General features: G+C 38.1%; 1 protein-coding gene across 1 annotated transcript; it reads left to right on the forward strand.

Moving 5' to 3' along the window:
* The first annotated feature begins 1,824 nt into the window (after positions 1-1,824).
* On the forward strand, positions 1,825-25,333 carry plekhm1 (pleckstrin homology domain containing, family M (with RUN domain) member 1). The gene is made up of 12 exons (XM_041815806.1): positions 1,825-2,028; positions 6,293-6,382; positions 9,084-9,325; positions 9,691-10,362; positions 12,806-13,289; positions 17,107-17,254; positions 19,293-20,270; positions 20,536-20,681; positions 22,791-22,984; positions 23,068-23,131; positions 23,219-23,376; positions 23,744-25,333. The coding sequence occupies exons 2-12, from the start codon at positions 6,329-6,331 to the stop codon at positions 23,850-23,852; spliced, it is 3,249 nt and encodes a 1,082-aa protein (XP_041671740.1). The 5' UTR covers positions 1,825-2,028; positions 6,293-6,328; the 3' UTR covers positions 23,853-25,333.
* Positions 25,334-25,988: the final 655 nt, after the last annotated feature.

Genomic DNA, 25,988 nt, shown 5'->3' on the forward strand with positions numbered 1-25,988 from the left:
GCTTGTCCTAATAATAATAATAATATATTATTATCATATTCATTATTTATATTATTATTATTTTGTATAGCAAAACATAAAAAAGATCAAATACACAAAATAAGCAATCATAAAAGAAAGCAATCAAACAATAGAAAGAGAGCAATAAAAGAGATAAAATATTAATGAGAAAAAGTTTAAAATCAGATTGTTAAAGCTTCTTGTAAAAGTATGTCTTGAGTAAAGGAATAAAAAAGAGACTGACTCTGCAAGTCTGATTTAACTGACAGGTTGTTTTAAAGTCTTTGGGAATTTTTTATTTTGTTCTTTTAGGACATTTCTTAATAAACAGGTCATTTATTTATTTTTATTTATTTCTTTTTCATGTACATATTGGCTGTTAGTAAAAGTGCACGTGTGACATCTGGCCCATTTGAATTTGACTAAGAGCTGATGATTTTTATTTCTTTACAAAAAACTATTCAAATCATATATCAAAATAAATAAATAAATAAATAAATAAATACTGAGATGTGATTCTTGGTTCATATTACTCAGCTTTACCCTTAGAATAAAGCTGTGTATTTTTTTTTTCTACTCAATAGCAAATTGTTACACATTCGGATGGATGGGATTTTATGTTTGATCAATGTTGTTTCAAACTACACATCATTTTTAAAATTTGACTTTTATTTAACCAGGAAGTCTCACAGCACCCAGACCATCACAGGCAATAACACAGTTAAGAGGGTTACAGACAGACATTGAGCATATACATACAAGTATAATAGTACAGGAGAGGACATTAAATAATTCATCAGGTTAGCAATATTTGTCATAACTGAACTGCAATCATAGAAACCCCATAGACCAGGCTCTCCATGTCATCAGAATCCTATTTAAAGTCATTACTAAGACCATGTGCTGATATTAAAAACATATTTGATTTGATCATCAGTTTATACTAGAGATGAATTATTACGTTTGACATATATTTTGCTGTATTGCATGAGAAAGAGAAGGTTACAGTTGTTAAAGAGTGCCTCATTAATCTTAATCACTTAATTACCACCATCTATTTGAAAAGGAAGGGATTCTTCCCCTGGATGAGGAAACATTACTATCATGTCAAACAATGTGAATGTTGCACATCTTTACTCAACACCGTTTTCTAAACTAACACCACAGCAAGAAAGATAACTTTATCTCTACTGGTATTTATTATCAAACTATGAGACTGGCATGGTAGAGTTTATACACTGTTTAAAGGATGTTGAGTTTGTCATTTAACACTTATTTGAATTTGAACTGTGTTGACAGCCCAACAGGAACTAAAGGACGGGAACATGAAGTCCTCACGTGTCAGCAGATGGAACATCAACATCAGCACGCCTTGAAAGCTGTGTGCCATTTGAGATTCACTCGTAAACTGCACAACTATTGTCAATGCCACTTCAATTCGCTGTAATTTAGGTAGCCATGACGTGACCGACATAGTGGAAAACATACATTTGATAACTTTCACGAGACTGACTTAACCACGTGTTTCTTTGAAAGAATAATACAGAAAACAACGCGAAACAATTGTTTCTGTAGGAAATATTGTTGTTGAACACGAAGAAGAAGGTCTTATATGGGCTTTACGTAATCCTAAAAAGCACTCGAGCTACAAGCTGGCCAACTATCAACAATATTACACCGTCAGCCAAATATTTAATCTCCCTCGATATCGCTTTTTGTATGTTTCTGGTGGATATTTTATGTGTTCTGTTTTCTCGTTATTCCCTGAAGGTAGCGCGCCTTAGCCAATTTCCCATGATGCATCTGTTCTCAGCTGGACACTAGTGACAGGAGAGCGTCTCACCTCTCAAGGAATAAAATCTCGCTAACGCTTATTTTTTTATACTTTTTGGGGTGTAGTAACAAGCGAAATGGAAAGTGTCCATACTAATTAATTTCCAGTAGAGATATATTTACAAAGTTTACTGTTATTTTCGGAGGATACGCGTTTTTTTTGGATTCAAATGGACAGATAGCCATCCTCTTTCGGTAAGGAAGCTAACTAGCTGCGTAGCTAATGGAGCTAGTTAACGCTCGTAGCTTATAGCACACCCAGCCTCACTGTTAGCGTCATGTTTAAGTGTTTTAACGTTAATGTCATACACTAACAATGCTTCATATCGCTTGTAATGGTTGTCTTTGTGTTAAATAACACCGTCTGGATCATTTAGTTGATAGTGAATGCCCTCATACGCCCAAAGTAGGGGCTAACGTCTCAGTTTATGTCAGTTGCTTTGGCTCAGCGCTCCTGTGACAGTTGTAGTTGTTAAAATAATGTGAAATATTCTCTCATTATTTACTTTTAGATTACTGAAGAGCATTACTTAGTGTTTGATATTATGAGCAAGTGTTTGACCACATCTAAAGTAAAATGTAAAATAATGTTTATTTAAGTCTTGATATGGAAAGTGATTTTTGTCACGGCTATACATTTTGACCTTCAGAGTTATGTGAGAAATCTTTCTAATGCTGAGTGGTTTATCTGATTGTCAGTACCTGCTGAAACGAAATCGATTTGTATTGATATGTGGGTAGCAACGATGTTACATGTAATGACAGGTTTGCCGAGAACACAAAATTAGGGGCAACAGATATTTCTGCAGTGTTTTGTGATTTTCTTCCTTTTATGTTAATGTTCCGTGGCATCCACCAGTACATTTCCTCATATCAAATGGTAATCTAACTGCCATTTGGTTTATAAAAGGCACTGGGAGGGACCATTTGGCTTTGAACTGCACATTTGAGATTATTTGTTGTAAAACTGACAAACAAAAGTAGTTAAATAGGTTAGAATGAAGGTCTGGTGTAGGCCTGCATAACGTTAGGATTCCAAGATTTTGGGAGGGCTTTTTACCTTTATTCTTTCAGACATACACATGCTCAGCTACAATATTGGGAATGTACATAAATTGTACACATCTCACAAGGTATTTTGTGCCTTTTGTTTGGTGTGGCGTAGGGTTGCACTGAGATGGAAGGGTATTGAAATGAAGTATCAATCAGTATCAGTTTAATCTGTGATTTATTTAATCCGATCTTGCAGGTAACAGACATTTTGGTACTGGTACCATGTCAGTATCAGATGGCACCCACACATTGAGTTTATAACATTTGGCATATTTCAAAAAAAGATATATTTTAAGACTATTGTTTATAGCGGTATAGTTAATGCTGATTTAAAAACAAAGCAGATGCAGATCTCATTCTGAAATGAAGGTCAGACTTAAAGATTTTTTGGTTTGTTATGATGGTCAGTATGTCGGATTAGGCGATCACTCAGCTGTAAATTTATGTCATGACTGACAGACTACACAGAGGTACTTGATCAGTCATCATGACTGATATGACAGTGTTGGAAGAAAGAGGAGCTCTGGGATGAATTACACATGGAAAAAAGACTATAAACAAACACCTATTGTATCGCTGTATTATTGTATTTGTCTATCCAAATGTTAGAACTAATTATATGCTAATTTGATGCTATTCTTATGGCTATTTCTCTCCAGTATTTCTCTTTTTTCAGTCCGTCTCAGTAGTCCTCCTATGACACATCATAAAGGCAGGGATGTTGTTGCCAGAGCTCGACTAACTTTATCCTCTGTCTCATAGTCACATCTCACAGCACCAACTTCATCACTCTTCTTGCGCTTTGCCATTTGGTTTGTTTACATTAGTGACTGCTGTGTGCTTAGCGCTCAGTGCTCTTATTGATAAACGCCTGACATTAGTGAACAAATCCAAGTGGGCAGGACAAAAGTCAAACACACTAGCCTTTCTGTTGAGAGGTAAGGTGTCTCAGACATGTTCTTGATTGCTGTTCACTATGAAACACTGGGGCTAGTTGGGGCCAACAGCTCCAAAAAATATGCAACTGTTGGTTCAAAATGATGCTGAAAATGTGTAGTCTGACCTCAGCTTTAGTAATAAGATTGATGACAGTAATAACCACTCACAGTAATATGCATATTGACCACAAGATAATCTATTTAAAGTGTAAGCCTAAATGGGGTATTGCATTTCATTTGGCTCTTAAAGTGACTCTTTGGCATTTGGCCCATGTAGATTTGGCTTTGGGTTGTTGCTTTACAGAAGAAACATGGATATAGGCCTTTTTCATGCACATTTTAAATTTTTTATTTAACCTTTATTAAAATGACAATGATGACATCCTTTACAGCAGAAGTGCTTGTGTAGGCTTCTTTGGATTTTTAGTTGATTATTACGTTCCCGGTGCATTTCAGAGACAATACAAGGAAGGAGAAGTATCAAAACTGCCACAAATGCCAGTGACTCAGACAAATGAGCTGAGTCACCTCGAGAGCACTCAAAGAGAAATTTGAGGAGACTGGACCAAATGAGGCATTTCTCTATACACAGACAATGACCTTACAACATACACATGATTAAATCCCAATGTGGCTGTTTACACAAATGCTTTTTTGTGTAGTGTTTTATTGAAATGTCATAATATGCCCATTAGACTTCACAAAGAGGCATTTTGCGACTGCTCTTTTTGTTTTCATTCGGTTGAAACAGGTTCTCGATTTAACACTTGCACTTTCTCTTGTTAGTATCAGTGTTAATTTTGGCAGCTGTTTTTAATTTTAGTCTTAGTTTTAGTCTTTAAACGAAATGCATTTTAGTTTTAGTCATATTTTAGTCATTTCTACCCTTTTTAGTTTTAGTCTAGTTGACGAAAACTCAGAACATTTTAGTCTAGTTTTAGTCCATAGAAAATCCTCACATTTTAGTCTTTACTTTTAGTCCAAGCACTTATTTTCTTGCTTAAATCTGGTACCAAGTCATGGTAGTGTGGTCTCTGCACTCTGCTAAACCTGGAGTCCCTGCTCTCTACTGCTGAGAAGCAGAATAGCTACAGCTACATTGTTTTTGGACAGATTTACCCACAGTGGAGAAACATTAACAATGCTGACGAAATTAACACTGGTTAGTATTTGATTATCCAGTGCTTTTGTTATAAATATGCTATAGAACCTGCAATGTTCAGTGCTTCATAAATAACTTCCAAGTGTCTGAATACTGACATTTCAAGCTTTCTGAACTTTCCATGTACAAAATGTGCACTACACATTGTACTATGGGGAATATGAAGTCATCATTCTGCATTGTCATTCAGTAAGTAACATGTCCCATTTGCTGTCCAGACAGGGGTGGGCTGAAAGTGTCAAAAGGTCTTTAATTCATGTATAGTCATTCAGCTTAAATAGACCAAAACTTGATTTTGGGCTATAACAATAGGCTCTAGTCTGGCACAGTTGGCATTTAGGCATCAGTACAAACATTTAAACAAAGATGCTTTAGAACTGTAAAAAGAGGAACCTCTCTTACAGAGTTCATTTTCAATCTTACTGAAATTTCAGCACTGTGGTTAGACACCATGTCAGAGGAACAGATCATTTTGCAGGCAGTGGCTCACTTATTGCCAAAGACAATTTAATTTACCCATGAATTCAAGGTTTTGGATTTGGATAGGCCTCAGCAATTTGCTGTGCTAGCAGTAGGGTTTTTGCTGCAAATGTGAGCTGTTTTGGGACATCTCTCCTTTGACAAGTTAAAGTATCTTGATAAATGTTCAAAGTATAACTGCAAAATTAACAAGCTAGTACCATGTGATTGATGGTTAAGAGAATGAATCTAGCATCAGGGCTCTTATTTACACCATGCTAAAATCCTGGTTGATGTTTACTATAAGGTTTCAAATTAAAGCTACTTGCATTCCTAGTGCTTAATAGTAAACCTGTCTTTATCAGAGGCATGGCATTTGAGCTATTTTCTAATCTGTGTTATCATACCTTGGAATTTGAATGACTCGCTCTTTAGTCCTGATTTGTCTCACTCTGCTTCTGATTGGGGAAGTTGAGTGCTGCTGAAGCCACTTCCCTGCAGACACCCTCTTTAATCTGCGCCTCACATGACTCTGCTACAAAGTTGTTACTCAGTGAAACCATGAAATTGCAGATATGTCACACAATACTGTCTTGTGATGGAAAAATGCAATGATAGCTCGGCGGCAAATATGCAGCTCACAAGAAGACAGGAAGGGGGAAAGAACTGTTTCCTTTTGATCACATGCTTGGCGTGTGTGGCAAGGCTCACACGCTTGCTGAAATTGCTGTTGAAAGTCATTTTCAGGGGAAGCAAATTATAGTAAATTTTCCTGGACATGTTGAAGTGTTTTAGGGACATGTTTGTTACATTTTCAGATGTCACAGGAATGCATGTTGTTTTCCAGTGTGCCATGCGGGAGTAATCCTTCCCAGGGGGTGCCATGCTAGCCACACAGATGCCAGATACGCCACCTGAGGCTAAAGATGTCAAACTGGTAAGACTACAAGCTTTCTCTCTGTGCAGCGATTGCATTACCTCATAGAGTGCAACACTGCCTCCATTTCCTGCTTTGCTGTTACCTCACCTAAAGGTGTTCAATAAGAATTGTTGGCTTCTTTAAAGCAGTCAGGTTGTGAAATTTAAGTAGGAAATGTTGCAAATGTTCTACTGTAGCAGCAGTGTTCAAGATGAAACTAATTTGAGCGTGAACTTGGTGACCCACTTTCTGCTTTATGATGATGACTCTGTTATATTTGTGTCATGCACAGGATGTGCCCAGCCATCAGTGCTTTTACAAGACAACAAAATGAGAGACGCAGTGGATATCTCACTTCTATTTTCTCACTCACTCAATCCTAACTATTTTCATCAGGCTTTTCAAATAAAAGCCTGTTAAAAGTTTTCTTTGTGGTAATGCAACCACAAAAAGCATCACTGTAACAGTAACATTTTAAACAAAAATGAAAGCTTTAATGCTATCAAATACAGGAAGAGAAAAACAAGAAATGAACCTCAATCTGTATTTCAGCCAACTCACACAAGCCAAGTTTTTTTCCTCTTCAACCATTCAACCAGCCTGTGCTGAGAGTTTATGTTCTTACAGTAGTTTCAAGTAATCAGGATCAAAGTCAGTTTCTATCAGGAACCCAGTTCTATATTTTTTAAAACTGGAATCATTTTAATACATAACTTGACTACAAGTTGTTTATAGATGAAGTCATGCCACAGCTGACAACTCCAGATGGGCAGGATTTCTGCTTTCAAAAAGCCAACGTTTTATGCTGTTTGTGGCTGTGCCAAGCAGTCAAATTGCAAAGAAACAGATGACAAGCTTCTTTTAAGTCATGAATGTAGTGACACACTATGAAAAAATGTTCAAAAAGCTCACAGAGAAACAAAAGCAGATATGGATTAAAAGCCTCCATCATTAGTGTTTAGGAGCAGCGACAGACTAGGCTCACATAAAGTCTGCTTCCACCAAGAGGTCCAGTTTTGTTGGGTACAGTTTGGCACAGTAAACCCTAGTCTAATCTCCTGATGTCACAAAATAACAAGCTCCAATGAGAGATAAATCAAATAAAATCAATAAATGAAAGATCAATCAAATATAAGAAGTTTCTCCAGATTTTCAAGCAGGATCAAAATAAAAATGCTTCATGAGAGATATTCACTCTGAATTGGAGGGATAATTTATGCCGGGTGTTATTCTGATGGGCATGCATCTAAACACTTGTTCTGATGCATTTTCCTGGTTCAGGTTAAACTGTTCTTAATGTGCATGCCTGCCTCTTTCTTCATCTGCGTATGTCTGAAGGTCGGCTTGTAGACCTGCACTGTCTCTGTGTTTATTGACTTTAGGAGAAATTTGTACCGCTGAGCTTTCTATTAGAATTAGGATTAACAGCAGAAGAAGGGTTACTTTTGCAGTACGCAATACAGTTGATTTTCAAAACAGAATGAATACATCTTTAGTCCCACACAGAAGAGAGGAGGAGAATGAAATATCTGTAGCACATCGAGAGGATGAGCTGAAGAGGCGTGCAGCAACAGCGTTGTTAATTAACAACACAGGTGGAGTCAGTTTGCATGTTGACTGTACCATGTTTACCAAAGACTAAGAATAATAACAGGATTTACTTAAGTGGTGCATCAGTTCCGATTAAACTGGATCTCACCATAAAAACTCTAACTCTTACACTTCTTACACTTTTGAAGAACATTTGACATGCTACTGCCACTGTTTATGTTACAAAGTTTGTCCAAAGTTTTTTACAAGTTAGAATACATTCTCTTTATTTTACTAGGAAGGAATATGTTGTTTTTCCGCTGCTTTCCACCAGTTTGGTTTAGCAGGGCAGCTCTGTGCATTCCTAAATGCTTTTATCTGATCAAATGTTTAATGCATGTATACACGTTATAATCGGATCACTTTATTTAGCGTTAATGTAAACAGAGAAGACAGAATCCCCGACTAGAATGACTTTAATTGCACTGTAGAAATATCACACATGTAAACATAGCTATTGGTGATGCTTTTAGAGATACAGAAGGAGTTACATGTCCACAGATAATCTTATCTATGTGAAGGGAGGATGTAGGTTTGCATCATAAGTTTTGACTCTTCCTGTTTATTGTAAACAGAATATGTACATGATTTAGTAATGATATGTAACAAACTAGCTTCGCAAAATATATCTGGGATAATGCACTCTTAACTTGCTGAATTAATGTATGTGACTCAGAGTCAGTCCTCTTGAAAAGTCTTTTTTTAACTGCCCTGTTCAGATGCTGCCAAGTCAAGCACGCTAAGAGAAGAGTGCTTCAGTGCTCAGAGAGGAGAACACCCAGACAATGGCCTCCCTAAGTGTTCAGTGACCTGTTGCATAATGAGGGCTTGCTTGTTAAAGGGTTATGTTCTCTGTCTTTACATGTCAGCTGACAGTAGGTGTCATGTGACCATAGGTAATCTACAGCTTGTGTTTCATAACAACATGGTCACTGACCTCCTTCTATATATTCCTCTTCACACTGTAGATAGGAATGCAGAAAATGTGCTCTCTAACTACGAGTTAAAATGCACCTTTTTATGTAATCAGATGTCCAACCTATTTCAGAACCACACCTTTGTTGATCTGACTCGCAAATAAAAACACAAGGAAGCAGGTAATAAATTCCTCTGTCTCCTGCTGTCATAGATCAAAGAGAAGTTGGCGCAGTCGCTCAAGGCCCTGCAGAAGCGATACGTGACATCAGATGCGGTGGTCACCAGTGAGGATGCTGATGCCAACCTCCTGTGTTGTGCCCTGGAGGCCATCTTCATCCATGGTATCAAGACCAAGTATATCCGCTCAGAAGCTGGGGGCCGGGGCAGAAAGGGAGACAGAGGACCCCTCCCTCAGCCCTTCTTCTGGAGCCTCCTCAAGACTGTGACCCACCGGTAAAGATGATCATTAAGTAAAGCATTTATTGTTCAGAAACAAAAAAAGCAAAAAAAGGCCCTCTGCTTCCTATGTCTTTAAGGAGCTGCGAAAAAAGATCATTTTTTTTACCAGAAATAAAAATGATTTTTCAACTGTTTTGTCAATCCATTGATAATTTAAGTATACCCGAGTTTAGATTTGAAAAAATGAAATGATTTTGACTGCTTCCACTAAGGAGGTGGTTTTCTTTATTTTTTATTACAGTAAAATCAACCAGACATTTATCAGAGAATCAATAACAAAACTTGGAACTTTAGAAATCTGATTTTTTTTTCTGCAAAAGCTCGTTTAAAACTTTCCTAACTCTCTGTTTAATCTGCAGGGATGTGATCACAGAGCTAGAGAAAATCAGCTTCATAGGCACCGACGTGGGTCGCTGTCGAGCGTGGCTGCGTCTCGCACTGAACCACGGCCTGCTGGAGTGCTACCTCGCCTCGCTGCTCCGGGAGGACTCCAAGCTGCGGGCCCACTACCAGCCCAGTGCCTTGCTCCTGAACGAGGAGGAGCGGGAGGTCCTGCTCAGCTACCTCCAGGGTTTAGCTTCACTCACATTCAGCCTTTCTTATAAATCAGCTGTGCTTAACGAATGGACCACCACACCTCTGAGTCTGGCTGGACTCTGCCCCTTGTCCCAGGCAGACTCTCTTGACCTGCCTCTTAATGGCGGTGACCTTCCCAACTCTAAGCATGTTTATAAAGATTCATGGGACACTGTGTCACAGTCCTCAGGCTCCTCGGATGCTCTAGATCTGCAGAGAGGTGCAGTTCTCATAGGCAGAGGGTCAAATGGATCACAAGCAGGAAGGACTGCACTGAACTCGTCTAATTTAAGCCTGGACACCACAGGCTCCTCTCAGCTCTCCTCCAGTTTGAGCTCTGACAGTCTCCTGCAGGGGCAGGACCCCCGCAGCCCCACAGGGGAGCAGTGGTCCTCATCTGACCTGGAGATGCCCATTAATGTCAACCAAAGCAGCACCAAGAGGACACAGAAAGAGTAAGTCTACCTCTTGCCAAGGGGTGTGTATTGGCTGAGTTGCGATACATAATATAAACTGTGTATCTTTATTTTATTTTGTGTAGAAATAATTAATATAGACAAAGAGACAGTCCAAACTTTATTCGGTCATCGTCGCTGACTCTTTCACAGACAAACACACACTACTCTAAGATGAATTAACTAACAGAGATCTTTCCACAAATCTGTAGTGACAGTCACTTTTTCATCTCACTGCTCTTTTCTCACACATCTGATCCTCTCTCATGATTGCTGGTTACTGTCATAGTGGCTTGATCTCTGACTCGACAAATGCCGTTGGCTCATAGAAGCCTTCTCTTTTCGAAAATCTGAGCATATTTCTAGTCCCTAGTTTCATTATTAGCAGGCTAGTCCCCTCCACTTTGGTATCATCACAGACTACGTGTGCTAACCGGTGCTAACAGGTGTCTTCTCAGTCACATGACTCTTGAGAGTTACCATAGCTTGTGCAAAGCAGTTGTTACTGTGGTCTGGCTTGCTATGCTAATACAGGCAGAGCCAGAGAATTTACACCTCTGTGCACTGTTTATTATGGTCTTAACTTCTTATTTCTTACCAAGTATGTTCAGCTAAATCACTTGAAATATTATGGCATAAATCAACATGTACACGGTGTGCAAGTAACATAACATTACTTGGATAATGTCACCCACTAGGAGTTTAAACCGCCTGTTTACACAAGCCGATATTGATTCTTTGGACTATGATATTTTCCGATATCACAAAATCTGCCAAAAAGATGATTTTGATTTGATTCTATGTAGGAGCCTACGATAGATTATCAGGCATTTTTATGCAAAAATTTCACACAGTTAAAGAAAAAAGTTGTTTTGGCCATCTAAATTCTGAAATGTTTCTGTATTTAATAAAAATAAGTTTTTAACCAAAAGTACAAAGATCTGTGTTTCACTAAAGTAACATCTTTTAATGTTACAAATGTTGTTTTTAATTGATCCACTTAAAACTGGGGGCTTCTGATTACCTTTAAATATGGACCATAACCATGGACATTTGCTTTAAAACAGCAAACGTTATAAACAAATATTTGTATTTCCCTTCGTGTACTCAGATTGCTGTAAAGCAATATGCACTTTTTCTGGAAACTTTCATAATCATGATCAAGTCTTTTGGCCTGTTTTCCTATTTTAGAGTTTTTCTTGAACACATTTACACACATGTGGACTTGAATAGTTATTTCTGCTCCATATCAGCTCTTCATACTTCACATAGGGGCCTATTAATGTGGCATATACAGTAGTTCATTTGTAGTTTTGCAAGGCATTATAAGATTTTAATTTAATTAAATCTGTGGCATATGATAAATTTACATTATTTATGATTTACATCAGTCTTTATTTTGATGAATAGAGGGTTTAGGGCAAAGTTTTAGCTTATTTCATGTACTTGTACCAATCTGGGGTCAATGTAAATAATGATGTCTTATCCTGAAAACATATCAATATCTTAAAAACTGAATATTTCCTCTGCTGTACTTTAGCCACTCTTGAAATGCGCGTTAAAGGTGTGACTGTTATGTCTCATCTTTAATGTTGAACACACAGAGGTGTCATGGTGGGGCGACGTTGCTGAGCTTGCATTAACAGTAACAGGTGAAAACATATGCACATGGATGTGAAGATAGCTTTAATTTTTTAGACATAGAGTCGTCTTTGCATCTACAATGTACTAAACGTTTGTTAAAACCCACTTAAACACCAACATAAAGCTGTTTTGTAATTCATTATAAAGGTGCAGTTGAGTGTTGTTACAGCGCTGTGGCAGATTGAAGGATACAGCTGCTGATGTTTCTTATTTACATGGGTTTGTTGTCAAATTTTGAAGCCCCTTTTAATAGTTATACACACAAGGCAGCCTTCAATTACTTTCTGTCAAAGATAAGGTGAAATGTTCACAGTTTGATAAAGCTGAGATATAAAAATACATGCATTTAAATAGCTCACTATACTGTGTTTTAAGACATTATACTTTCTGAGTGTTGTCACACTTAAAGTTAGGGTTCTATGTTATACAGATGTGTGTGTGGCATGTTTTCTTGTTGCATGAGCACACAGACAGTGCGTACTTTATTTTGAGTTAATCCTTTATTTGCGGTGTCAAATGCCCATTGATCTGCTGTTGAAAATAGTCCTAAACATGTGGACAGTTCATCCTCTTTAAGTAAATGACTGAGCCGTTTATAAGATGTAAATGATTGTAAATTTGATTTGAAGAGTAGTTTGAAATATTTAAGTTCTGGTCCTTTAAGTAAATCTGTTAAATGTAAGAAAACTACTCGATAATGTCAGATTTATACTTTGAAAATAGAATTAAGCTGTAATAAACTTGTCTTGTATTGAGGGCTTGATTTAAAATCTGTCTAAACTTGTTCTTCTTCCTGCAGTTCTCTGACTGAGTTCCGGGAGAGTGGCCACTGCAGCCAGGACTCCATGCGGGAAGACTCGTTTGTCTCCAGCACGGGTCCAGATCAGTTCTCAGAGACGGCCATTTTCAGCGGCTCAGACAGCGAGACCCCTGCTCCAACAACACCACCCAGTGACCAAACCCAAAGCTCAGCCCTGCCTGATTCAGAGCAGCCACAAATATCCCTCGAACTGCCAATATCTGATGAGAACCTTGTCAGTTCTTCCTCAGAAGCATGCATCTCTGTGCTGCCTGAGATCAACTCAGACCCAGATGTGCTCTCAACTGTCAGTGAGCCTGCAGAGGAAGTTTATCCGAGCAGAGTTCAGGAGAGTCCGGAGCCTGAACAGAAAGGGAAAGAAGCTGAGACTACGGAGAAGAAGGCTGCTGAGTCTTCTGTTCATCAAGGTGCACGTCGATCTGCCAGCATCCTGAGCAGGAAGTTATCCTCAGACTCTCTATCAGTAAGTACATTTACAGACAAATAATACCTATATGGTGGCCCAGAAGGTCAAAACATACTGGTATGTCTTATAAAATGTCAGTATTAATAAAAACACAATATTTCAGTTTGGTTTCTACCACACCAACACATGTCCTGACCTTTTTCTTTATGGACGTTGTGTTTTTGTATTCTCACATGAAACAAACAAGAACAAAAAAGATTCAGAAAGCAAAAAAAGGCCTTTCACATAAGTGACATTTTTCAATGTGCAACAAAGCATAGGTTTTTGTGTTTTGGGAAGTGTCTTTGTCCTACCTACGTATTTAACCTGACCTTTATGGGCATTAGTCAAAAATCTTTGCTTTATCTGGGAATCCCTCTTTGTTCCTGTTTTTCATTTTAAAGAACACGCTGCCATTAAAAGCACATCATATGAAAGTCACAATAGTTATGTTATAGACTGTTCATACTCATGCAAAACCAGTGACAGTCTATTAAAAGACATGGAAAAATGAATAAAAACAAGGCACAAAAAGGCCTCAATGCATGTTTGAAATTTCATCATAGGATTAAATTTAAGTCCTGTTTGCATGTAAAACAGTTGTTTTACTGTTCTACTGAGTAGTAGTACTATAGATTAGAGAAGTGACGAATAACCCTTAATCCTTAATAACTACTTGGATTTTCCCACAGAGGAAGTGACACATTGTCCGTCTGACTCCTAAAACAGGAGGTTAGGATGGAAAATTTGCTAAAGTTTTCCAATGAAGTAAATCATGGAAAATCATGGGTTGTTGCTGTCGCTCATTCAAGGTAATAATTATGTCGATTTAGAATAACTTAGCATTACTATGCTTGTTAAATTGCCAAATAGCTTTTATATACACGGGAGTTTATTTGCTATTTTGGTGCAGCAATGAAGAAAAATGGGAAGCAATACAGACACCAGAAACTTTCAAAACATGCAATAAAAGCTTTTAAAAGACAAATCAAGACAAAAAGTATTCTAAAAGTTGCCATTTAGATATATTTTATAAGGATGTAATTAAAAGCCCTGTAAATTAAAATGTTAAAAATCTCTCTAGATTAGTTATTTTTTCTTTTTTAGAGAAATCTCTCTTTATTCCTGAAACAATCGTACAGTTTTCCAAAGACATAGATAAGGCGACCCTTTAGAAAAAGAAGCCAGCTTGGGACGTCTCCTGTTTCATTAAACATAGTAAAGCATAAGTAATAAGGGTCCCGTCCCAGGGACTACTGAGCACCCAGCAATCTTTGAAATTTAGCAAATATTTAGACAGCATTTTTGACTGGAATTAAATTGTTTCAAAGGAAAACCTAGACAGTGTTTCCTACAGAATGACACTATACTTGGGTAGACAGGGTGCTAGAAGGGGGTTGTCCCACCCCTTCTCATTTTATAGTTTTATTACCTCCGCCAATGAGGTTATGTGATCAGGTGGGTTTGTTAGTTAGTTAGTTAGTTAGTTAGTTAGTTAGTTTGTTAGCAACATAACTCAAAAAGTTATGGACGGATTTTGATGAAATTTTCAGGAAATATAGAAATGGCATAAGGAAGTACTGATTAGATTTTGGGACTGATCCTGATCACTGTCTGGATCTAGGAATTTTTTAAAGGATTCTTTACTATTGCGAGATAGAGCTAATGGTGGAGGTCTGCGCTGTTACCACTTTACATTAGGAGATGGCAGACATGAGTAACTTCACTCCCAGCAGCATTTTGGGTGTGTTTCTATTCAAAGTTTTGGAGTTTATAGAGTTTGAAAGACGCTCACCTGGTCAAGGAGACAAGTCGGAGCGTAACAGAGAGAAAGACAGCGAATTGTAGCAAGAATACTCACAATGCTGGGAGGAATAGAGGAATGTTCACCCTCTGCCACCCTCAGTCGTCCAGTGAGACCATAGGTGAGACTGTCAGTGCATCTGTTGGCAACGGCAAGCAATGCCTCCACCATGACAGTCCACCAGTAGCGAAGCCAATGCTTTGCCTTACTATGTTTCCACCCCACTGGGGAGGGAGTAATCGGCGAATGCCGTGGTGGGGGGCACATGGGGATGGATCCAGTAATTTATAAAGGATTCTTCACTACTGGGAGATAGGGCTAATGGCGGAGGTCTGTGCTCTCTGAGTGCTTTTCTAGTTTTCTTTGTGTTTCTCATCAGCAGTACTTTGTGTAAAGACGTTATAATATAACATCGCCTACTTTTTGAAAAGTTTCATTTGATAGTCCATTATTATAGCTGGTGAGCTGGGTATGAAGTCCTGATGTTATGTACTGCAAACATCCTAGAGTGCAGGATGATGTTGGCAGCAAGCAGCTGAAGAAAATGTTAATCATATTAAAGATATTAGTTTTGTATCCATGCTAGAAAAAAACATATTTAATCTACTTTATTTCAGAAGATAAACTGTTGAAATGACCCTCAAAGGTACGGAGAAATGACTCAACTTTTTAGTCACACTATTATTCTATTACGTCGACAATAGAAAAAAACGTAGCTGGCTGTAACTGAGTGACTATTTGGCTGTTTGGCTGACAGTCGGTACATGTGGAAATCCCTGCTATGAAGTGACAAGACTCATGAGGCAGGATGTTTTTGAAATAATTGAATAAAGTACAAAAAAGCCATGCCATGAACCTCTAAACATCCAGGGTATACTTTAATAACCTCTGGGCATAAAGGACTTTCTGTTGTTGCCACATGATAGCCATCCATATCATGCAACTTAAGACAGCCTGAACCCTGAACAGAGAGAGATCATGCTTTCTTGTTTGTTGTCTTGTCTGCACTAACATTACTAACCCCAAAGTCACATGAAAAGGGAAGTTAACTTTAACATTTATAACTCACCACTCAGAGGGGTTTTCTGCTTTTTTAAACTACAAATTTAATTTAGAAGTCGCGTTACCTGGAAATCAACAAAAGGGCAGCATCTAAAAAAAATGTTTAACAATACTTTTCTGACAATTAAGTGTCTAGTTAATATTTGATCAAATATGTGTCATTATGTTTCTTTAGCCTCTAAACTAGTGTATGCACCTTTTATCTTTAAACTAACCTTACATTTAAAACTGTAAAATGAATATGTAATAAGCTGTGCTGTCAAATATTAGGATTAATTTCTATTAATCACAGAAAGGAGTAAGAAGTATATGATTGGTTGCCTTCTAATACACAACTATACTGCACAATACAGTTGCTCATGCACAAGCACAGGGGTATAGTATGAGCAGGATGTATAATCATCTATTCCACTTTATTATTGTTGAAACAATGGCAGAGTGTTAAAGAGCTGTATCTGACCAAAATCATCCAAAACTAGAAAAGCACTCGGAGAGCACAGACCTCCGCCACTAGCCCTATCTCCCAATAGTAAAGAGTCCTTTAAGAAATTCCTGGATCCAGACTGTTATCTGGATCACTCCCAAAATCTAATCAGTCTTTCCTTATTCCATTTCTGACATTTCCTGAAAAGTTCATCAAAATTTATCCATAACTTTATGAGTTATGTTGCCAATAAACCAACCAACAAACTTACTAAAAAACCCTGCTGATCACATAACCTTCTTGGTGGAGGTAGTAAGCCACAAAGTGAGTGAAGTTACTGTCATGTTGTTAGTCTATCTCTCCATTGTGACAACTCTGTGAGACTGCAGGCCTTGTAAACTGCTCACGTTGTATTACGATATGACAAGGTATTTGCGCAGGGCAACAGGAGACTTTGGAGGGGGGCAAGTGTGCTTCAGCACAGTGCTAAAAATGTGTTAAGCTTATAAACAGGCTTCCAAAACTTTGTCTTGTTTACTTTGCAGCACTCCCGTTCCTGGATCTCAGAGGACGACTTCTACAAGCCACATCTGGAGGAGGAATCGGACCACGAGGAATCGCCTCCTCCTGCTCCTACAGCTGAACTGAAGGCATCTCAGTCAGCCCCTAGTGTCATCCATCGCAGACAGATAGGTAATCTCTCTCCCTGAGTGCAATAAGAAGTCATAACTTTCTTTAGCACTGATCAGTGTGAACTGAAACATTTTAAAAACATAACACCTCCCCACCACCACCACCACCAGTCTAAAATAATGTACATTTTTCCACCAATAGAAAAAAAAGGATCAGCAGGTTTATTCATCCAAGGGTCAGTAGTCCAGTAAACATAGGGCTGGGATTTCCTGCTGCACTTGAAACTTTCAACCACACCCTATACTGTTACATCACAACAGGATTTTCCCAGCTGTCCAATGAAAAAACACCTGTTTGTCTTTACATCATTCTGCAGGACTGGGACAGGTTTCATTGGACCATCATAAAGATTTATTTTTTTTGCAAGACGTCACCTCAAGAACGTAAGATTGTCTTAATGACATGTGCAATCAGAATCTTGAGTGACGTTGCATCACAACAGGGAAAAGCCTGAACTGTGAAGAACTTGTTTTCCAAGTGTTGTGGAGCAGTGTGCCAGAGACTGCTGTTGTATTATCTCAGTCCATCAGGTCAATAGATACCTGACTGATGAGAACCTGAAAGAAAAACAATGCGATAACATGTTAAACCAGTTAGACAGAAATATTTGATTCTGACCGACAAAACCTTCCAACACAAAAGACAACACAGTAAGAAAGGAAGTTAGAAAGTTAAAAAGAAATCCCAGGTATATTCCTGCCATATAGCATAACTAGAGATGGCGACAGTGTCTTATGTATGTTTAACTATTTGTCTTCAGTTTTACTTTATGGTAATGTTACGGTCTCTCTCCCTCCCTTGTCCCCTGCTGCTCAGCTCTCACATTAGGCCTATCCAGCAGGCTACTATGGATTTTTTAGTCAATTGAAGATGACAACAACACTCGTCATACTTCCACATCTGCAGCTCATGGGATGAAATGGGTCTGAGCTACATGGATATGGCAGTTTTTCTTTTCATCTCTTTTTAGATTATTTGGGGGGATTTCAATTGAAAACCTCCTGGCCGGGGGGGGGGGCACTAAAGACCCTGTCTGCTTTGTCTTTGTCAAAATTGGATGTACATATTTTTTGAATACCATAATTAGAAATATAATGGAAAAGGGCCAAATTACAAGATAACAAAGAGAAGAATCTCTTCATTTCTGAGCAGAAATGTCTGCTTTTTTTTTTTTTTTAGGAAAAACACTTTTTTTTTTTTCAAGTCATATACTCACAAGAAAACAAACTCAGAATTTCAGAGTTTAAGTAGAAACTTTCAAAGTTTAAAAAGTCTTAAATTTTGACAATAGATATTCAAAAATTTCAAGTTTTTACAATTGTGAATTTACAACGTGTGTAAAGATTCAGGACTCTATGATCTCAAAAATTTCACGTTGTGGTTCTTGCACTTTTAAAATCAAAAATTTCTTTTTTTTTTCTTCAAATTTACACGATTTTCAACTTGAGAATTTAAAGTTTTCCTTGAAAAAACCATTATCTTATTTTTTTTTCTAAACTGACCCTAATACAATTCCATAATGATGGATAGTTTATACATAGATCTTTTGTCAAAAACAAGTCTATGTAGGCCTTTTTTGTCAGGATTCTGTCAATGGAAAGAACTTAAATTGATGTGTACTTTTTCCAAGTGGGTCCTGGGGGAGGCTTAGATTTTTTTAGATATGCATGGGGGCCATAGAGGAAAAAGGTTTGGAACCATGAATATTTAAAGGCATATTTTTCAGTTTTTTTCAACACAATAGATGCAGCTTCATAATACGATTGAAAGTACTGTTTTGAGGTGAAGAAAATGCGATTGAAAACCAAGATCTGCCTTTAAAAGAGATCTCCTAGAAGGAGATTTGAGCCAGGCAAGCATAGGACAGTTGTGCTGTTTATCTTTTAGACAAAAATCATGTGTCATGCATTTATTGTGGATATAAAATCAGTTATGAATAAGTAAAAGGATTCATTGGTTATTATGCTTTGTTTCAAACAGAATATAAACCTAAATCTCAACCCATTCTTACATTTGCCTTTGTCCATGTGTCCATCAGGGCTGGCTAACCCGTTCCGGGGTCTGCTGAAGCTTGGTCACCTCGAGCGTCGAGGTGCGATGGGGATGTGGCGAGATTACTACTGTGAGCTGTCACCCTTTGAATTCCGAATGTACCTCAACGCCGAGGAGCGAGCGTGTTACGACAACTGCTCTCTGGTGAGATGTGAAGATGCTCGCATCACTTCGCCTGAAGGACGCTTCGAGCTGGCCTTTCCTGGAAAACGACTTTACCTCCGGGCAGCGAACCGGGACGAAGCTGAGGACTGGGTGGACCGAATTGTGGAGGCTGTTAATAAATGTCGGCCTGCATCTCGTGTCGATGATACTTGGGAGGTTCTTCAACCCTACAGTGAGAACGGCGTGGATGTATCATCTTCGTCTTCTGCTCTCTCAAGTCCTGAACGAGGTTTAGCATCGTCAGAGACAAAACCAAATGGAGTGCAGGAGTCTGCTCCCTCTCTGCAGGACTTAGACTGGACGCGGACTACTGATTTAGAAACAGATGCCATCAAAGAAGCTGTTCTGTACTTCTCCACAGACCCTGAGGCTAGGACATGGGCACCTCTAGTCTTTTCTCTCTCTTTGGAGGCTTTAAAAGGCTTTCAGGTACGAGACGGGAGGAAGCTTCTGCGGCTAACCCACCCAATCGAGGAAATCCGTGATGTGGTGCCTGATGTTTCAATGGGGGGACCAGCTTTCTTCAAACTCCTGACTGTCAAAGAGACGCTCAAACTCAGGGCAGAGAGCCCGGATGAGGCTCGCTCTTGGAGGAATTTGATCCGTGGAGCTCTGGACGCATATCTGGAGAGCGGGGAGGATGGGAGCGTAGGGGAAGCGCCTGTAGTGCAACCAGAGGTGAATGGAAACCTGCACAGACTGGTGCAGCACAGACTTAAAGAAGATGGAGCTTTTCTGGTTCATCTGTGTACTGTGCCATCAGAGAAAGGGCTGGACGCTCAGGGCTTCAGGTGTGCAGGTAAGCTGTCAAAGCATATTACATAAGCTTACTGCAATCAATGCACTTTTCTCCCAGTTACTGGGATTGGGTCTTACTGAGTATCAGAATGTTAAAAAAACGGTGTGTTATTGTGTTTTAATGCCTGGAACATCTTATCTTCTAATCTGAATTAGTCTTCAGGTCTGGTCATAGGGCTGTGCACATTTAAACAAGCTGTTGTGAATTTTTTTTGTGGGTATGAATTCAAAGCTTCAGAGGTTTGTTTATTGTCTTTCATACACAGGGTGTCCCAGACAGATCGGCCCGTCTCTGGGCAGAGCCAGGCTATGTGAGTTTTCAGGCCTATACTACTGTGACTCCTGTCACCATGGAGACACCTCCATCATCCCCTCACGTGTGGTGCACAACTGGGACCTCACACAGCGAGAGGTGGGTGCAGCATTAACAGACCAACACTCATACCAAGGTTGTATAGGGCTTTGAAATTACACTTAAGATAGTAACTAGGGCTGCCAAACAATTTTTCCACTGTCTTAAACTAGCAGGTAATAGACTCCTGTTTTGGATACAGACCTGCTTCTATTCTGAAAGGAAATAAATAACTTTGGGTAGGTAAAATATGAAGACACAAACGTAACCATTGAAAAAAGAACTTGTTATGGATTGAAAAGGAAATAAGGGAATATTAAAAAGGTGAGTATTTGATAATACAAGGAGCAGATGACTTTTGACTCATTCGCTGAGCTGTCTGTGAGTTTTTTTTAAAATGAAATGAGACATTTACGAGCAGTGATGGACTTATTTTACATCACTGTGGTTGCAGGGGGAACTAGACGTGGTTTAACCAATGTGCGCTGAAAGGGACAATAAAGCATGTGATGGTAAAAAAATAATGCACTAATTATTGACCGTAATTGCATGGTGAGCAATGCAATAATGCTAACAGCCCTAGTTAGAACCATTTTATTTTCAGCATCAAGAAAATACTTGACTTTTTTCATACGTCTTGAAATATGCTTATTTGTTAACACTTTTATCACCAGTGTTTTTTACTCATGTAAAAATCGATTGATTTTGAGACCATACAGAAGGCACACAGCTGGTGAAATAACAGAACAGTAAAATGAGAAATCATTTGGACTTAGGGCCTCAATAAACTGAAAATACAGATTTTGATACAATCCAGGACCTAAAGATGCTTGAATTTTTTTCTCAAAAGGACACTGTATATTTTTATTTAGCCTAGTATTCTTTACACTGAGTTTTTTCTTCTCATTTTATTGTTGTAGTCTATACTGTTGCTTTCTAATTCAGCTGGGACCTGGCTACTAAATTTTGCTCTTTTGCATGTACTGGATATTTTAAATTTTAAAAAAGACATCTCCTTTAAGACTTCAATGTGTAGATTTTTTGCACTGAAATGTCTATATTATGAACTTAAAAATGACTATAAGATGTAATATGGTAATACTTTTGTTGTATATTAATTAACATTCCTTTAAATATTTCCAACATTTTTCAAAGCCAGATAAATATATATATATATTTTTTTAACTGATGTACTAACTTGTTGAATGTTGGTTAAAGCCACTACATGATTCACTGGGCACTGTCACTGGGCGCTGCTGTTCTGTTGCTGTATCTCATTCATGTTTCTTGCTGCTTACTTGTTTAAGACCACAAACATTCACTGACATAGGCTGCTAGTTCAGCTTAACCCCATAACATTGCAACCCCACTAGGCATCACCAAGTCAAGTAGGTGACAAGTGCTCAGCATGCCAACATCTGTGGTTCACTTCTTTTTTGATTTGAGGACTTTGTTCAACAAAAATAACACTAAACATGGTGTATTTACTAAACAATAACAAACATTTTGCTTTCATTGATGAATGTCACACAGTGACAAAGAAAAGCTGGTTAAAGGGACCTACCTGAAATGTGTTTTGAGCTATCCCCGAATGCTTTGCGAGTAGCTTCCTGGCACAAACCAGGAAGGGCACTTTGCGGAGTTGATCCATGAAACTAAAATGACAGCTTGTACCTAACTAGCTATGCACATGTGCAGTATTTTCCACTTGATATAAAAGTTTGTGTTTCAAAATATATAAAAAAAAAAAAAAAAGAAAAAGTCAAATGCCATTCAGAAGCACATTATTTCACATTACTTCATTACTGTTATGGTAAATCTACCTGTAGATAAATCCTTCTCATATGTCTTTGATCTTTGTTTTTATCTTTTGTGGATTTATTGGCTGTTTTAACCGCTTTTTTTATTTTTGTAAATGTTTCTGTTGTGTTTCTTCTTCTCTTTGGCGTGATTTTGATGTCTTGCATGAAACACCTTGAATTTCCTTGTTGCTAAAATGTGCTATACAAGTAAACTTCCCTTGCCTTGTCTATATAGTTGGTCAATTTTTTTTTTTTTTTTTTAATCAGTTATCAGCATGAGTTTTAAGACAAGTTCTGTGTTAAAGTTTGATTCATCCAAAGTAATCATCCACCTTTAACATGCTCTGAATGTGTCCCGTCTCTGCAGGTGTCAAAGAAAGCAGTACGGCTGCTGGTTAAGGTGGAGCATGAGCCCCTGCTGAACCTGGAGCAGCTGAACCCCGATCTGGTACTTCATGCTGAGTCTATGGCTCAGGCTCACAACCTACGACAGAGGCTGCGTCTGCTGGGAGACTACCTGCTCGCCTGCCGCAGCGGAGCCTGCAAGAAACTCCAAGCCAGGTACGAGTATACATGTGTATTCATCACAATACAGCTTTCTAGTTCATCCTTTTTTTAATACAATGTGGTTGAAATATTTGTAGAATGAAGCAAAGAACGTACATGTTGGAGTCGAGCCACCTGTACAGCGTCATGGATCTACGACAGGTACACAGACATCCTTGTGTGTTAATTGTTATGGAACTACTTAACCCGTCACCTTGAGTCATGTTAATGTGTGTCTGTGTTTTCTAGATAGCTGAGGGCCAATATGCAAACTACCTGCTCACACTGCTGCAGCACGCCTCCAACCACGTGTTCCAGTGCGACCTATGCACCCAGCGAGGCTTCATCTGTCAGATGTGCCACGCTAATGACATCATCTTCCCTTTTCAGTTTGAGATCACCACTAGGTACGTAATCCTCAACACACGTCTTTCCTTACGTTCCTCCATCCCCCAAATTACTGGCCTGTCAGACTGTGAATGGTCTAAGCTATCCCTTTCGTTTGTGTTGTCTTGTTGAAAATTTTCCCTATTCCCCTATTCTTGCCTTAGTGGCCACCACTGCTTCTAGTGTCTCCCAGCCAATGTTATACTTACGGCAAGCATAAACCAAGAAAGCTTTATCATATACTTATATTTTTACAGGACTAACTGAAAAAAACATGAGTTATTTATTTTTTCAATCTCTTGAGACATTCAAAGCTAGATCGAAAACAAACATGTTAAAAAAAGTGATGCATGACTTTTAAAAGTCCTTCCTTTTTGTGCGTTTCAGGTGTAAGGACTGTAAAGCTGTGTTTCATCTCGCCTGCAAGGCTCCCAGCGACCCCTGCCCTCGCTGCTTACGGATGAAGAAATACCTGGAGAGAGATCTGCAGGACTGAGCAATGCTTCTGGGGTCGGTTTCGGACCTCCTTGCTAGAAGACGGCTATTTGAGAGAAAGATAATAGGAGATTGAAATAATATCTAGCTTTTACATGAAGTAACCTCAAGTGCAATTATGAGTGACTCGCCTGCTAACTGACCTTAAAACTGGAGAGGAAGGTGTAGGAGGAACAGTGCTACAGTAGCTACAGTCTCTTGCACTAATTCAGAGGCACATTAAGCCTTGTGATGCTGATTTAACGCAGCCGAATGTTACTGACCAGTGACTTTAATACCTCTCTGATTGACTCAGCCATGGCATCAAACAAAGGACTGAACGATGGCGACAGGTCCTGCCAAGAATCTTATCCTTCACATTTTTACATTGTGCTCTTTATTTTATATCTTTAATTTCCTATTCGTGTCAGCATCAGAAGAATCATGTTTACCTGAAATGCTCAGCAGTGCACTCATGAAAGTGAAAGTGCAAAATATGGGAGAAAGCAGCACTTGGAATGTTCTAATAAACATATTTTGATTGTGCCTTCTATTTTATTTAAGCTTTACACTTGTTTCTTGGTGTGTCTTTAATTCAGGGTCAAAAGCATCACATAGGCTGTTTTTATAAACATGATTTACAATCACAATAAGAGGGAGTTATTGCATTAGATTTCATTTTAGGTTGAAGTAATATGCTTCAGACTTTTTGGGATGTTTTATCTTTGTATATCTCCTCAAAATTAACAAGTTTACAAAAAACGCATCTTAATTGTTCTACTTATATGGTGTACGTACCATAACATACAGCTAGCAGGCCGTTTTACTGAATAATGACCAGGTAACTGTACTGTTCATATTCCACTGCTGCTTCATTAAGAAACAAACACTTTGGTTTTAATAATTAATTTTAAGTTGGAATTGAAATCAATTGTGTAACTTTGACTAAAAAGATAACAGAATTTAGCTCATAGAGACAGTCTGTTATTCTAGTATAACTGAATGTAGGATTTTGTTGTCAACCAATCAGAATAAAGTCAACCGAAGTGTTGTAATAAACCAACAAATAAAAAAAAGTGGCAGAAACATTTCTTAAAGTTTTTTAAAAGCCTTGATTGGATATTGCATTGCAAAATATTTGCATATTTGCACTTTAATCTACGACTGTTAAGAGGATGTTTTACCTTAAATGTAGTCTTAATATCCTCTAGCATACAAAATGTACCCTCTATTCTAAACAGACCTCCTTTTGCAGACATTTTTATTTTCATTTGCTCTACTTTCCTCTCAGTTGTAGCATTAAACACAATGTAAATGTAAGAGAATCTGAAGAAGAGAAACATTGAAGGTTTACATATCAACTCTTCGCTTGATATCTGCAGATATTACCATTTGCAAGTGTCGAGAACAAAATACTGCAGTACTGTTGTTCGTGGTTTATTTTTTATTGTCACTTCATTCATTATGTAAGATGTATAAATGAAAATAATGAAATAAATATGTGTGTGGTACTTTTGAGTTGTTTTGTTTTCTTCATAGTTGCATCATGGATCATTTATGCATGGGTTGATTTATTAACCAGCTTGTTTAAAAATAATACATTTAAAATGTATGAAAAGTCACTAAACACCACCTAAACTACATAAAAACTGGACTTTTGAGAAATAAAAGTCAATGCAAAGCAAAAATTAATAGTGTAACTTACTGGGGCTGTCAGCATTAATTGTAATTCAACTTAGGTCAATTTTTAGTGCATCAATTGTTTGTATTTGCAATAATGGCATGCCTTATTATCCCTTTCAGTACACTTTGAGAATATCCTGTCATTTTTTATTATTTGGCCTTCTGGCAATGTGAATGGAATAGTGTGTAAGTAAGTAAAGTCTATTTGTATAGAAGAGGCCAAAAGATCTCAAAAAGCAACACACCATACCCCAATCTAAAAAAATTCAAGAACAGATAAGTAATAAAGTCACTGACATCTATCAGTAAAAGAACACAAGGTTTGGACAAAAAACATCTTGATAATCCTTAAGACTTTGAGAAAATATTTTGTGGATTGACTGACTAAAGTTGAACTTTTCAGAAGGTGTGAGTCCCGTTACACCTGGTGTAAACCTGACAGCATTTCATAAAAAGACCTGTACTTAAGTCTGAC

This window comes from Cheilinus undulatus, linkage group 20 (assembly GCF_018320785.1).
Source record: "Cheilinus undulatus linkage group 20, ASM1832078v1, whole genome shotgun sequence".
NCBI lineage: Eukaryota > Metazoa > Chordata > Actinopteri > Labriformes > Labridae > Cheilinus > Cheilinus undulatus.

Coding starts and splice junctions, on each gene's coding strand:
- plekhm1 (XM_041815806.1), top strand. CDS start 6,329: ATGCTAGCCACACAGATGCCAGATACGCCACCTGAGGCTAAAGATGTC. Junction 13,290..17,106: donor TATCCTCAGACTCTCTATCA/GTAAGTACATTT, acceptor TTTACTTTGCAG/CACTCCCGTTCCTGGATCTC. Junction 20,682..22,790: donor GGGACCTCACACAGCGAGAG/GTGGGTGCAGCA, acceptor CCGTCTCTGCAG/GTGTCAAAGAAAGCAGTACG.